General features: G+C 40.6%; 1 protein-coding gene across 1 annotated transcript; it reads left to right on the top strand.

Moving 5' to 3' along the window:
* Window positions 1-5,813: 5,813 nt before the first annotated feature.
* Window positions 5,814-12,906, top strand: mau2 (MAU2 sister chromatid cohesion factor). The gene is made up of 19 exons (XM_030075105.1): window positions 5,814-6,173; window positions 6,375-6,392; window positions 6,512-6,577; window positions 6,731-6,826; window positions 6,948-7,042; window positions 7,148-7,175; window positions 7,288-7,443; window positions 7,723-7,869; window positions 8,062-8,152; window positions 8,242-8,345; window positions 8,480-8,557; window positions 8,719-8,784; window positions 9,148-9,231; window positions 9,322-9,371; window positions 9,482-9,559; window positions 9,676-9,787; window positions 9,885-9,975; window positions 10,682-10,809; window positions 10,912-12,906. The coding sequence occupies exons 1-19, from the start codon at window positions 5,940-5,942 to the stop codon at window positions 10,984-10,986; spliced, it is 1,797 nt and encodes a 598-aa protein (XP_029930965.1). The 5' UTR covers window positions 5,814-5,939; the 3' UTR covers window positions 10,987-12,906.
* Window positions 12,907-14,999: the final 2,093 nt, after the last annotated feature.

Raw genomic sequence — 14,999 nt, 5'->3', positions numbered from 1 at the left:
TCTTTTGGCTGTATTCATAGACAGCAGCATCATGAATTTTACTTTAAAAATTCACTTTGTAAATGAAAAAGCTATTGATGATGCTGGAGTGTCAAGGGAAGTTTACACTGCATTCTGGGAGCAATTTCTTTCCAAATGGCAAGCAGTTGGGCGTATATGGGTGAAGGGATTGATCGATCATGGTGTCATGCCAGTGAGACTATCGGTGGCTTTCATTTTTGCCTGCATTAATGGAATTGACAGTGTTGATGTCGACATCTTGATGGCATCATTCTTCAACTACTGTTGAGTGATCAGCTGTTGAGAATGCTCTCCAGGGCACAATGGAGGAAGGTGGTGATGAGGACTTGCTCGACCTTTTTACTAGAATGGGCTCTCATTTTCTACCTTCAACGGAAGGTATGAAGTCTGCCTTGTAAACAGCAATTCTGCAAGAACCAAAATACATAATTGACTGCTTCTCCACACCCATGTCACATCTAAGGTCAAAACAGTTTGACTAACCCAGCTTCAAAGCTGAACTGTTTACTGAAAACAATGTTACAATGTTAGTTGTCCATGACTGGCAGAATTGTTTTATTGTTGATGTTAAGGTGGTTGGTTGGGTATTCAAAAAATAACAGCTTGTAAGTTAATGTTGAGATACCAATTTTTAATTTGAATGGTACTGTTGACCTAATCTGCAAGCTGATTTGTCTTGTGTAAAAATGTGGCCTAAAGACACCAGCTTCTAACTATAACCCCTAGTATGCTCCCCTAGTATGCTCAGTTGGCCTTCAGAATGATTATGCAATATTTCCATTATATTACATCAATTTACTGCCACCACATTACAATTTAATGCCATCACAGGTATTTCAATAGAATTGATAATTTGATAATAATGAAATTTGATAATAAATTCTCAAATTATCTTTATTATCAAACCACACAGATTAGACATAATTCAGTATTAGGCATAATTTACATTCATTCACGGTTGCAGGCCAGGATTTTATACAGGATAAGGAATACAGAAACAGAACAAATAATAAAATATTTCAACAAAAATATGCCTTTGTGTTGTTTTCTAGTCGACTCTGATTTTACAGCACCTGGCTACAAAGCTTGTTCAATGTCTGTCACATGTCAATATTTGTACTACTTGGTTGTGGAATTAATCTTATGATTTTTGTGTGATGAAAAAAATTGTAGGTTACAAAATAAGGACACATGTATCTGCTGTTTATCACAGACAGAAGAAAATACATAAGTTTTTTCTAGCAGTTTTCTATTTAAGACGACACACACTCAGAGGGGTGCGTGAGCTAAACAGGACGATGGGCATAAGACTTACAGAGATTCAGTGATGGCCTGTCTAAGATGCATATACAAGCTCACAGCCTGATATGGGTCAGGTGGGACTCTTCCATGAAGGTATGGCACAAGTCATACACATCTGGATCACAAGGTATTGACAGGCGAAAGACACATTCATCTTTGCACAGTTGCACATGCTCATCATCAAAAGGGGAAAGGAAGTCTCTGGTCCCATAGAGTTGAGGCAATGTATACATCACATTGGGACGGCAGCTGGGGATGTTTATGTTTCTTGATGGTCTGATGGTGTGTGCATTCCAAACCTGTGCAGTGTCATCCAACTCATCCTATTAAAAAGGAATATATAAATACAATTAGGAAGAAGTGTGCATACATACACTTTAATACAGCATTAAATTATGACATCCATCCTACTCTTTCTCTATTCCCACTGACTGTCTGTCTCTATTTCTGCATTCCTTCTGTTCATACCCCTCTTCTTTCACCTACATATTGATGCACACACATATGAAAACACTATAATGCATACACTCACCTGGTTGAGTCCCATGCAACAAAACTGAAGGATGGACTTGTCCAGAAACCCACCATCAAAGAAGCCATTGTCTCTGAGTTCTGCAAACAAAGGCAACCAGAACTCCACACTCTGGCTGCGGAGAAATCTCCACCAAGATTCAATTCTTTGGTTGGCGGTGCTGGCTCCTCCAAGTAACAGTCAACAGTGCCGTCTGGAGGAATGGGGACGAGGAACCGCTGAAAGTCTCTTACATGGCCATTCTCAGTCCCAGGATCGCCCCTCACAATTCTGGGGCAGCCCCCAAACGTTGTACTGCTTCAATGTAATAGCCTCCAATCAGCTTTGGGTGTCACTGCTCACGGTGTACGTATTGAGCCAGATTATCTTTCTGGAGAATCCGTTGATGCTCCCATTGATACAGAAGCCATATGGCTTTAGTTTATCATAGGAGTCCATGTGCCAGATGAAGTTCGGCCCTTTGGAGAAGAACCTCCGTCGTCTCAAGTGTCTGGCTTGCCTCCATGCGATCCAGGATCCAGTTCCTTTAATGCCAATCTCACATCCTCTTTTCTCACCAGTAGTCCACATTCTCTGCATTTCGCGTACATCCACCTATACCCGTGAAGCTGTCCGGAGAATTGCAGTTGGTTCTGAATGAAATCAACCAGGTCCGCAAGATCTGACTACGCTTTCTGACGAGAAAGTCCTCCCTCGCTGAAGAATCTTTTTAGATGTCTCTCACTAATATGGAACCCGTGTCTACTGCCTAGCACTGTCTTAATATCTTTGTATTTTAGGCCCAAGTCAAGTTTATTGAAATAAAACTCAATAAACTTCTTTGTGTTTCCGCTGTGACCCCGGATGACCCGAATGAACATGCTCTTAATGTAAACATTAGGTTTTGCTTTCTTTCGTTTTTTTTTTTTTTTTTTGTCTTTTTTTCCCACCCCATTTTTTTTACCCTACAATTTTTTTCCACGTCCCTCTTGCAAAGTTTTTTTCCGTCTTTTTCCCACCCCACTTTTTTTTTTTTTTATCTTACAATTTTTTCCCCACATGTCCCATTAGAGGCTCCGTAGTACTGAGTGGCTTCGCCATTCTTGTTAATCACCTCAATAATTCGTTTCGGCATGCTTGATGCTAGTGTTTCCAGGAGGCTGGTGGGAATGTTGCTCCAAGTGGTGAAGATGGCATCACGGAGGGCATCCACTGTCTGGAACTGGTGTCCATTTTTGTAAACTTCCTTTGCCATCCAATCCCAAATGTTCTTAACTGGATTTAGATCAGGAGAACACACAGGATGGTTCAAAAGAGTGATGTTATTTCTCTGGAGGAAATCCTTTGTCAGGCGGGCATTGTGAACTGATGCGTTGTCCTGTTGAAAAACCCAGTCATTACCACACAGACGATGGCCTTCAGTCATGAGGGATGCCCCCTTCAACATCCCCACATAGCCAGCTGCTGTTTGACGCCTCTGCACAACCTGAAGCTCCATTGTTCCATTGAAGGAAAAAGCCCCCCAGATCATGATGGAGCCCCCTCCACTGTGCCGTGTAAAAAACATCTCAGGTGAGATCTCCTTGTCATGCCAGTCACGTTGGAAGCCATCAGGACCGTCAAGGTTAAATTTTTTCTCATCAGAGAATAAAACTTTCTTCCACCTTTCAATGTCCCATGTTTGGTGCTCTCGTGCAAACTCCAAACGGGCAATTTTGTGCCGTTCAAGGAGACGAGGCCTTTGAAGATCTGTTTCGTAATTAAAACCCTTCTCTCGCAGATGCCGTCTGATGGTTATGGGACTGCAGTTGGCATCAGTGACAAGCTTAATTTGGGCCGAGGATCGTCCCGTGTCTTGATGGACAGCCAATTGGATCATCTGGCTCAGGGCCGGTGAAATTTTTTTGGGTCTACCACATGACTTTTTTGTTCCATAACCCTCAGGATCTTTCAAGAAGTTTAAAATGACTGTTTTACTGCGTCCAACCTCAGCAGCAATGGCACGCTGCGAGCAGCCTTGTTTTTGCAGCTCAACAATCCGACCGCGTTCAAGGAGAGAAAGCTTTTTTTCCTTTGCCATCAGGGGGTCATGACAGTGTGGATACCTGACAGAAAATGACACTGAATCCACAATTTTGAGAGGGGTCTAGCTGCAGTCCTCTCTCTCCTCCCCAGCGTCTAGCTGCAGACCTCGAGACCCGGAAATAATAAACTTTTCCTCCAAGACGATCTAGCAGCAGACCCCCAGCGAGAGGCAACATCCGGTTCAGGCTCCCGTCTCAACCTCCAGCGTGAGGCCGGTTGAGATCGAAAGTGCGCACAAAAACTTCAAAATAAAGCCAAGTTATCGATTTTGTAAGAGAAAACTTCATCGCTGATTTATATGTAATTAGTAAACTTAAAGACGTGAAAGACATTAGATTCTTAAATATATAGCACTTTTGAGGTTGTCTACCTTTTATTTGTGGCATTTACCACGATTACACCAGTAACATCAAATATTTGTCCTATAATGGGGTAAACTCCAGGTGCACACAAGAAATATCAAATAAACCTTTAACCTGCTGCATCAATTTATAAACTTTTAACCTAAGAAAAACCTAACCTTTAATCTAAGAAAGACACGTATTCAGATGCCATAGGATAAAGGCATAACAGATACCACATACTGTCAACCTGGAATCCCTCTGAAGAGTAGTTACATGAAAACATCAATCTACACACATTTGTTTAGAGACTTAACGACTCATGTATAACATTTATTTAAGGTAAGTGCCTTATTTTTCAAATTTCTATTGTATTAAATGTCTTCAGTGATATACTGTACACTAGAAGATCTTAAGAATATTGGCGCCAATCACATTTTCAACTATGCTTAAAATATAAAATTGTCAGCATTTAGGGAGAGGAAAAGATAAAACTGCAGCCATTTTCTTGAAATGCACTAACTCACCTGTGGTCTTCATAGTATAATTAAAGTAAATAAATGAATATCTAATAACCATATATTTTTATATACAAAATGAAAATATAATACAATTAAAGCAATAAGGAAAACAAATAAAAGGACACCAAATCAATCGGTTCTATTCAGCCTTTTATTAAACATTGTTAGCCTTAAGGGCTGGACATTCTGGACAAAATCAAATATCACAACCCATCCTTGTCAGCAAAACGGCGGAGAATTGACCCGGGACTTGTAGATGCTAAATGCAATTTAACCTTCAAGTCAATAAAAGTCGTGTTTTGATCAACGTTAGGCTATGTCTCAAACAAATTATCTCACTCGTAAGAAATAAGCCCCTTTGGGTCAGGTTTCCATTCATCCTGTCAGGGCTATTCTGCACAACGACCTCCTCACTCAATATTATCCCTTACTGAAAACATTCAAACAAATTGTCGCCCAACTTCCGACCCTGAGTTAACACAGTTAACATACTTAATTGTAAACATGCAATAAAATATAGGCTATGTAATGTATTGGGTAGTTTGAGCGTAGATGGCCGCTAGTTCAACTGCAAACATAACTCGTCCAATCGTCATTTTTTGGACTTTCACATTACTGTCACAACTGTCAGCCGTACACGGTGTTGAAAATCTCCTTCTAGGTGTTAGGGATCCAACAGTGCAAAATGTAAATTCTTGCAATTTTTCAACTGGTCTTAAATTTTTGATCAGGAGTGTATATAAATGGGATTTTATTTTGAAAACGTCAGACCTGCCCGTAAAATAGTGTATTTTCTCTTCAAAATAAAGGTATTAAGTGATCACTTTTGGCAATGAATAGATGCTGTTATAGAATACCTGGGGGAATTTGTTTTGTTGATTATTTGATTTGTAACTACTGGCATATTTTCACTGTGTTAGTGTGTTTTACTTGCAACAACGAAGCACGTCTTCATTAACGTCTATTTTATTGTGAAAAATATAACTGGAAGCAGTTTTTTTTTTATTATTATTCTTGCGTGCTTGACACTCGTGTACAGACTCTCAAATGACTGCGCTAGTAAATATTCACGACCAAATCAGCTGAGGACGAGGCCGGCCAGCGTCGACTTGCAGCGCTAACCCGCTCCTTGTTGTGTTTGTCGTCGGGGCGGCCAAGATGGCAGCGGGCTCAGAGGCCCCGGACTCCTGGTATCTTGCCCTTCTTGGCTTCGCTGAACATTTCCGCACGTCAAGTCCGCCGAAGATCCGCCTGTGCGTCCATTGTCTGCAGGCGGTGTTTCAGTTCAAGCCGCCGCAGCGGGTCGAGGCTCGGACTCACCTGCAGCTGGGCTCCGTGCTCTACCACCACACCAAGAACTGCGAGCTGGCCAGGACCCACCTGGAGAAAGCGGTGAGCAGCCCTAGACACAAAACCAAAGGGTGCACTGGAGGAGATGAAGGCCGGGGATTATTAGTAAACTGAATCCATAATAAGAAAACAAATCAAAATGTGTCAGCTGTGTGCCTTCTTTCTTTACTCCCTGCACGAACTTTCAAAATTCATCTTCAGTGTGGTTCTGCCACTCATATGTTTTTCTCGTTTCCTCCACAGTGGTTGATCTCTCAACAAGTATCCTTTTTCTGTGGTATATTATAGGCAAAGTGACATAGTTCAGGTCTGTGCAGCTCCATCTTGGCATTAACCTGACTAATAATGTTGGCATAAAGTTCCTTCATTGACTGTATCAGATCCCTCAGTTCGAAGATGTCAAATTTGAAGCAGCAAGTCTTCTGTCAGAGTTTTATTGTCAACAGGTATGTGATATCTTGTGTCTTTTCTCACCTCGGGTCACAATATTTACCAGCCTATTCCATCATCGTATACTGGCTTGTACTTTGCTTATAGTAGGTGTTGCACTGTTGTTTTGCTCTGCCATAGTTTAACTGATGTTTTGGCCTTGTTTGAAGAACCTGGTGGACTCCGCGAAGCCGCTCTTGAGGAAGGCGATCCAGATCTCTCAGCAGACTCCATACTGGCACTGCAGACTACTGTTTCAGCTGGCAGTAAGGCAACATTATGTCACAGACTGAAATAGGTCTCATTTCTCGCAGCAAACTTATTTCATGTCTTTGCAACTCTGGCAACCTGATGTTTTTCTCACATGTGGAATTTTCTTTCTCTCAGCAACTACACACACTGGAGAAGGATTTGGTGTCTGCTTGTGACCTGCTAGGAGTCGGAGCAGAGTATGCAAGAGTCGTGGGCTCAGAATACACAAGGTAATTCATTTTGGGTTTTTTTTCTGTTAAAATTCCACTTTTTATTATATTTTAGTGCTCATTTTCACAACTGTTTGATGTATTTATCCCTTTTCTTTCCTACAGAGCTCTGTTCTTACTAAGTAAAGGCATGGTAAGTAGAAGTTGCTTTCTACTATTTTTTGTCGTTAGGTCACTTTATTAAGATTTTATTTATTATGATTATGATGATTATTATTCATGATTCCTGCTCTGTGTTTCTGCAGCTCCTTCTGATGGAGCGGAAGCTGAGCGAGGTGCACCCGCTGTTGACGCTGTGCGGGACCATCGTGGAGAACTGGCAGGGAAACCCCATTCAGAAAGAGTCCCTCAGGGTTTTCTTCCTGGTGCTGCAGGTCACACACTACCTGGATGCCGGACAGGTACAGCTGAAACCATATGAGAGTTGTCCCACTACTGGTGTCCAGTATAAGGCCCATTCCAGGCTCAAACACAATGTTGGAATTAGGAAATCTTCCCAGTGTTAAATTGAATATTAAGGACTACATGTTGAATTGATTGACTGCCTGCATCAACCTGCATTGGAATCAGCATCAGGAGAGAAAAACTGGCATCTGTGCACCTCAGATCTATATGCAAGATAAAAGACAACCAATGACAAAAGTCGTGTTCTCCATCTACTTGAAAAATGTGCTAATTAGGTCAAGAGCGTTAAGCCATGTCTGAAGCAGCTTCAGCAGTGCATCCAGACCATCTCCACTCTCCACGATGATGAGATACTACCCACCAACCCTGCTGATCTCTTCCACTGGCTGCCCAAGGAGCACATGTGTGTGCTTGTGTACCTGGTGAGATTTTGTAACACACACAAATGCTGATCAGTTTGTTGCTGTGGTTTAAAATAAATAAATAAATAAATAAAAATAGAAAAAGATGGGTTGTGTAAGCTAAATAAACATAAGATCTCTCTGAAATGTGCAACTGCAACCTGATATAATTCATGTTTTGTTTTGTTTTGTTTTTGTTTTTGTATCCAAAAGGTGACTGTGATGCACTCCATGCAGGCGGGCTACTTGGAGAAGGCACAGAAGTACACAGACAAAGCGCTCATGCAGCTGGAGAAGCTGAAGAGTAAGTCCAGTATGAACACTCTCGCTGTTTGTTTCCTCAACAGTGCCAGTGATTTTGGGTTGACTCTGTTGTGTCTGTATATGAACCAGTGCTGGACAGCAGTCCCATTCTGTCCACGTTTCAAGTCATTCTGCTGGAGCACATCATCATGTGCCGGCTGGTCACGGGACACAAGGCCACTGCCTTACAAGAGGTGGGTGACCTCAAGGAGTTTCTAGTAGATCAGTAACCAGCTGCTGAGAATCATCAGTGGCATTGGCCATTTGCTGATTATGTACTCTGTAACATGTAAAGCTTATAATGGTGAGGATTTTTCTCTGTGTTCAGATTTCACAGGTGTGTCAGCTTTGCCAGCAGTCTCCCAGGTTGTTTGCAAATCATGCTGCCCAGCTTCACACTCTATTGGTAAGTTAACAAACGATCCAGCACTCCAGCTCTGTCACTCTGCGGCACAAACCCAAAGCACTTACATATACAGAAATGCAAACATAGACATGCAAACAATAAGAAACAACAGCGCAAAATAATCTGAAACATTTGCATCTGTTTACTCTGTCCTGTGTCAGGGCCTTTACTGTATCTCAGTGAACTGCATGGATAATGCTGAGGCTCAGTTCACTGCTGCTCTACAGGTGAGTCTCTGGTTGTTGATGTCAGGGAAAATGCATCTCCAACTTTATTTTTAGTTTTTTAGTTTTTTGCATGTTTATTTAAATTGATATATTAACTGGTCTCCCTCTGTGGGCTGTATAAAATTCTCAAAATTCTTTGACTTCTTGGGTGCTTTTTTAATTCTTCCCTTTCTATAGAACAATAATCAAAATGCCTTGTGGTCATCCTATAAACAAAGCTGTTTCTTTTCTTACCAAATGTTGACATTGTGGAGATACAAGGTTTTCGCCCAGTAGCAACGAATAAAACAGAATTATTCAGAATGGCACAAAACTGTGAGCATGTGACACATGGGTGACTCTGTCGTCTCTGTGTCTCTGTAGATGACAACACACCAGGAGCTGTGGACGTTCATTGTGACCAACCTGGCCAGTGTGTACATTCGGGAAGGCAACAGGCAGCAAGAGGTCAGAGAGCCACATCATTCTTGCAGGATATCAGTATAATGTATAAGTAGTTCCATAACTTTGGTTCTCACTTCCCTTTTCTCCCGACAGCTGTATGGCCTTTTAGAGAGGATTAACCCTGATCACAACTTTCCTGTCAGGTGAGTGTTTATCTCTACAGAAACTATCGCACATCATGGGATTCATACATGTAAGTTTATTCCATGGTTTGTCGAAGCTGTTTTCAAGAGTGTGATTTTGACTTTCCCAGCTCTCACTGTCTGCGAGCAGCAGCTTTTTACATCCGAGGGCTCCTGTCTTTCTTCCAGGGACGTTACAATGAGGCCAAGTATGAACCATTCCTGTTCATTTTCAACATTATTACAGCAAAACTCACACTAAATATTAATGATATGTCCTTATGTTCAGAGTGTAAAATCTAAATGCGTAAATTTGCATCAACAGAAGATTTCTTAGGGAGACCTTGAAGATGTCTAATGCTGAGGATCTAAATAGACTGACCGCCTGCTCACTAGTGCTTTTGGGCCATATCTTCTTTGTCCTGGGCAACCACAGGGTAAGCACAGAAATCTCCAGCTGTTATATCCATTCTAGCACATGCTAGCTCAGGATCCTGTCTGTTGATGTGAACTTCACATGTGTTCTTGCTCCAGGAAAGCAACAACATGGTGGTTCCTGCCATGCAACTGGCCAGCAAGATCCCTGACATGTCTGTCCAGCTCTGGTCCTCTGCACTTCTCAAAGGTAAGAAAATCACTCTCAAACACTTTAATGTGTTGATTGGCGACGTGCCAGGCCCGTATCGTTGTTTGGTGTGGTATTCATCTTATTATTGCTGATAACATGCCAAACATAGAGAGCATGATGCCAGGTTGAGATATTTAAAGTGAGATACTTCCACAGTTGAGTTTTATAGAATGTTTTTTAGTTGTCTTAACATCAACAGTGCACATCAGGTTGTGGAGTCATTTTCTCTGAATTAAAAAATGGGTTTCTTTCTAGACACATCATTTTGCATCGGCATTCATTCATACAGGCAGAAGTTAACTGTCAAAGAGATGGAGCGACAATAGCTTCAGTAATGCAGCACATTTACAAGACTTTGCACTTGAGTAAGGTCTATAACACTCACTTCTTCACAACTGGAAAAACACTTGACATTGCTCTCTTGACCTACATGTACAAACCCACAGCTGAATGCAGTAGGCATGCAGCCAGTTCACACCTGTTTTCTGGAGCTTGTTGAAAGGTGTTCTGGGAAATTCAACAATATGAACTAGAAGCAGACAAGACAGGTTGAGGGAAAGTTGGTGAAACAAATAGACAAATTACAACTTCATCATAAAATAACTTCTGGAATACCTTGAACGTCAGTCAGAAGCGTAAGCGTATCTGAGAGTGGATTTTTCAAGTGTGTCCTTCGGTATTCACAATGCTCTGTTCCCATCAGATCTGAACAAAGCATGTGGGAACACCATGGACGCCCATGAGGCAGCCCAGATGCACCAGAACTTCTCCCAGCAGCTCCTGCAGGATCACATCGCAGCCTGCAGCCTCCCTGAACACAATCTCATCAGTGTGAGTGCAACAACATGTTGTCAGTGACCCCAGAGCTGGACCGTCAGTCCACCCTGGCTGTCTGTTGTTATATGGTTATTAAAATCATGTGTTGTGTTTCAGTGGACAGACGGCCTTCCTCCTGTGCAGTTCCAGCCTCAGAACGGACCCACAACCAGCCTGGCCAGTCTGCTCTGAGAGAGAAAACCCAGCCTGACAGAGAGAGAGAGAGGCGAGGCAGAGGAGCAGTCGTGGGGAAAGATTTTATAAATAAGATGAAGGGACTAAAAGGAAAAGCAACTGATAAAAGGGTAAGAAGAAAGACAGGCAGGATTGTGAACTTAGAAAGTAAGGGCAGACTGTACTGTGTCACTGGGCAGGCTTCCATTCACCCAAGTCCATTCAACAAATATAACGGATGCATTCCTGATCTCATTTGGGGCACCAGGGCATAATGACTTGACCAATTTTTTTCTGGACAACAGTGTCATGGACACATTTTTGCTGCTCTAAACTTTTAAGCAGTTGTCAGAGTTTCTTCTACCGGCTCAGAAGCTAGTAAAGGGTTAAGTTCATTTGGCTGATCCTGTCCCTTCACCTCATTTCCTTCTTCCTTTGGTCATCTGTGTCCCAAGATGGTACAACAACAAGGCCGTGACCATCAAGAGTCCAGGTTCAGTGTCAGGCTGGATTATTGTGATTGGTTGAAAGGGGAATAAATATCGTGGATGTTTTCCTTCTTTTATATGTGTTATTGGGAAATTACTTGCTGCTGACATTGCCACAGAGCTACAATAAAGTAAAATAAACAGGGAAAATTATTAGTGTTTAATCCAAAGCATCTATTGCTTTGGCTGTACTGACATGGTTAAATGGGACTCAGCCTGTTCTAACATTAGTTAGAATACTATTAATCATTAAATCTGTTATTTTAATGGTTTAAATATATAGTTTTGGTATGTCTGAGATGTACTTGGTTGGTGAGTGGAAAGCTGCCTGGAAAACCTGAAAAGGTTGTTTATTCACTGTAGAGGAACAAGTCGGACATCTGTGGGCCAGAGAGATGATACTGCATGCTGTTCATGTCAGTTCATCTCAAGCACAAGCAGCTGTGTTGAGCCAGACTGGAGACAGTTCCTAAACAAAGTCATGGATGTACTGGACCTCAGGAATATCTCTGAATTTCATATAAATGCAGCTCTAGGCCTGCTTGACATCCAGTAGTATTTAATGTTTTGAAACGATGTGAAAAGTATATTTAAAAAATATATATATATATATTTTGACACTGTGATGCATCAAAATGTTTGCATTTTTGTTGACTTGAATTCAACTATTCATTTGATTGACTGATTTTACTTTATTTTAGCTTTTGACCATTTTAACTCTCACTGTGGCGCACTCAGTATTACATTAACTTGGATTCAGAGGAACCAGATATCAGTGTTTCTTCCAAATTAAATGGTTGAATCTTTGCACATGTTGTGTTTCATATGATGAAACTAACTTTTTTTAAGCCTTTTTCCACATAACCATTTTGGAATAATTATTTTTTCTTTATAAATGTTCATTAAAAAGACTCTGCACATAGCCTGGATTATTTGGGGCATCCAAGCAAAGTATTGTTCTTTACTCATTTCTTCCAGGTGATGGCGATGTAAATCTCTGTTTAAACAACCTGTTAATGTAGCTGAAAAAACTGTTGTCATACTGTTTTACAAAGTTTATTTTTGGTTTGTTTTTATGTGTTTACATTTTATTGCATGGATCTGCTCTTTGCCATCATATTAATTCATTTTAATGTATTAAAAAGGTACCTTCTGTCATTCTAGGAGCCATATAAATATCAAATCAGTGATGTTTATATGTTAGGGAGAGTTACGTTTTTAATTTGACCTAATCAAGGCATTTATTACATTTTTGTTAAGTTTAACTTTAATACCATGTTGGGAATCATTTTGTTTTTGTACAGCTATAAAAATGAATTTGTTATTATTTTAAAGAAAACTATGGCGTCTGGTCATTTGAAAGCGTGGCAGCAAACACTAAAGAGCTATGGCTGACTTTTATTTTACTGGCAAATGCCACATAGTATGAGATTAAATGCAGTTTTTTTTTGTTGTTTTTTTTTTTAAAGCTGTTTGGTTTCAGTACTATCATTTATTATGTTTCATCAGTAAAGCTACAAATATTGTCTTGCCTATGTCACATGATACCTAATTCTAGGGGGGTGGAGCTAAGCAATGAAAACTAATTTATTGTAAACAGAAGTGCAGTTGCTCTGGCACTGCAATGTGTACCTTTATGTATGCTTGGTACTAGCAGGAGACACTATGTAAAATGATACAGCCTTTCTAACACGTAGCAGCCTATATGCACATAACACTTTAAATGACAGTGTGGTGATAGAAGGAAAAGATGTAGTGGATAAATGGTTTGGTATCACACAATAGTTTTCATCCAACACCACTGTAACCACTATGCAAGGTCCAAGGAGTTTGCATGTGCTGCTGGATTGTTGAGAAAAGACATTTTTCACTGAGAAGATCATCTCAACAAACACTTATCTATGTCAGCTATTTTGCCAGAAAATGTTATTGCCACTGGCCCTCCATAATGTGCTGGCTGCCCTCTACTGTCCAATATTTCAACACTGAAAAGAGTGAGAGTGTTTGACCTATTATCGTCAGTCTTCTTATTAGAGGAAATTTTGCATCCTTTAATATTAGGTTAATATGACAGCCTCCACATCTGCCTTGAAACTCTTCATCAAAACAGATGTGTTAGTCATTTCTCCGCGCAGGCACACAGGGGCTGACTTCTGAGAGACGTCAAACAGGAAACATGACAAAGAATCTGTTTGACTCAGAGGCCACCAAGGTATGTGAGGGAAAGGAGGAGCAAGTCATCTGTTTGGGGAAAAAAAAACAGGTTATTGATAGGTCTCAGGCGGCCCTTATTGTGAGTGCTGACTCAGTCCGTCTTCCCCCACTGAGTGTTAATGGATCTGATTACCAAAAGAACATTTGATACTGTGAGAGTACTTCTCTAGCTTTTAAGATGCAGGCCCAAAATTCTATATAATTTTAGAAATGTATTTTCAGAGATCAGCTATCAGTGGAAAATATGCCTGGAAGGGATGTGACCCATAAAGGAAAAGAAAAACTCATTCAAAGCTTGATATCCCACACAGAAAACCTGACAGCTTCCCTCCAGGCCAAACACAATATCTGGTCTTTCCAGCTCTCAGGTGGGACTGCAGTTCACAGTTTACTTCATATTTTTTTAAGGAAATGAGTGTATTCCTGCACACAGCATTACCACTCCTCTAAAGTGAGTACCCACAGCCAGTTTCACAGAGTTCATTCAGGACGAAACATCTGCCTTTCTGTGATAGTTTTGTACTGTGGATGATATATAGAAGTACACTGGGGACTGTGGAGGCCTTGCAGGGCTGGCAGAAGGCTTGCAGTTTAATATGCTGCTATCATAGTCCTGCCACAGAGGGAGACAGAGAAGCACAGCTGCAGGAGGATTTTACGATTTACACATTGTTAGAAAGTAAGTGATTACATGTGGTATGATTACAGTAATCTGATTACAAAATGGAATCTGTCACCCCTTACATGTGTAAAAGTGTAGTAATCCCTTTATATAACAGTGGATGCTTTTAAACTAATATCTATAGATATATACATATTTGTTTGGTCTCTTAAGATGTCTTAAAATTACATTAACTGTGTAGGTGTTTCTAATGGCCCTATTACGACTCTTTGTTTAAAACATCTTAATTGCATCTTCATTGGATTTCAGTAATTAAAGTAATTAAAACATTAAGTGATCACATTACCTTGCTCAATGTGAGTATCCCAGAGTATTGCATTTCTCTAAACAGGTGTAAAGAAATATAAAATGGATTGCAATTTTAAAGTGCATGTTGGATCACAAGGAGACTGTTTTATTTTTGTTGTGTTTGCAGCGGTGTCGGGGTGTCATACAGAGGGTTAAATGTTATACTTGTTAATTTACTTTAAAAAAAAAAAAAAAAAAAAAACGATGACAATGTTTCTTTAAATTTTTAAATCCAGTTTGAATAATTGCCTCTCAAGGAACAATACTTTATTTAGGCTACTTGAAATCCCCGTCACCGTTACGTTCCAAAAATGAAACGTCTACTATGTGAATGTGGCCCCCAAAATGGTTGATGAAAG

This window comes from Myripristis murdjan, chromosome 17 (assembly GCF_902150065.1).
Source record: "Myripristis murdjan chromosome 17, fMyrMur1.1, whole genome shotgun sequence".
In the NCBI taxonomy this organism is placed as follows: Eukaryota; Metazoa; Chordata; class Actinopteri; order Holocentriformes; family Holocentridae; genus Myripristis; species Myripristis murdjan.
The sequence above is the reverse complement of the archived record's forward strand: the minus strand, read 5'-3'. Positions and strand labels throughout refer to the sequence as shown.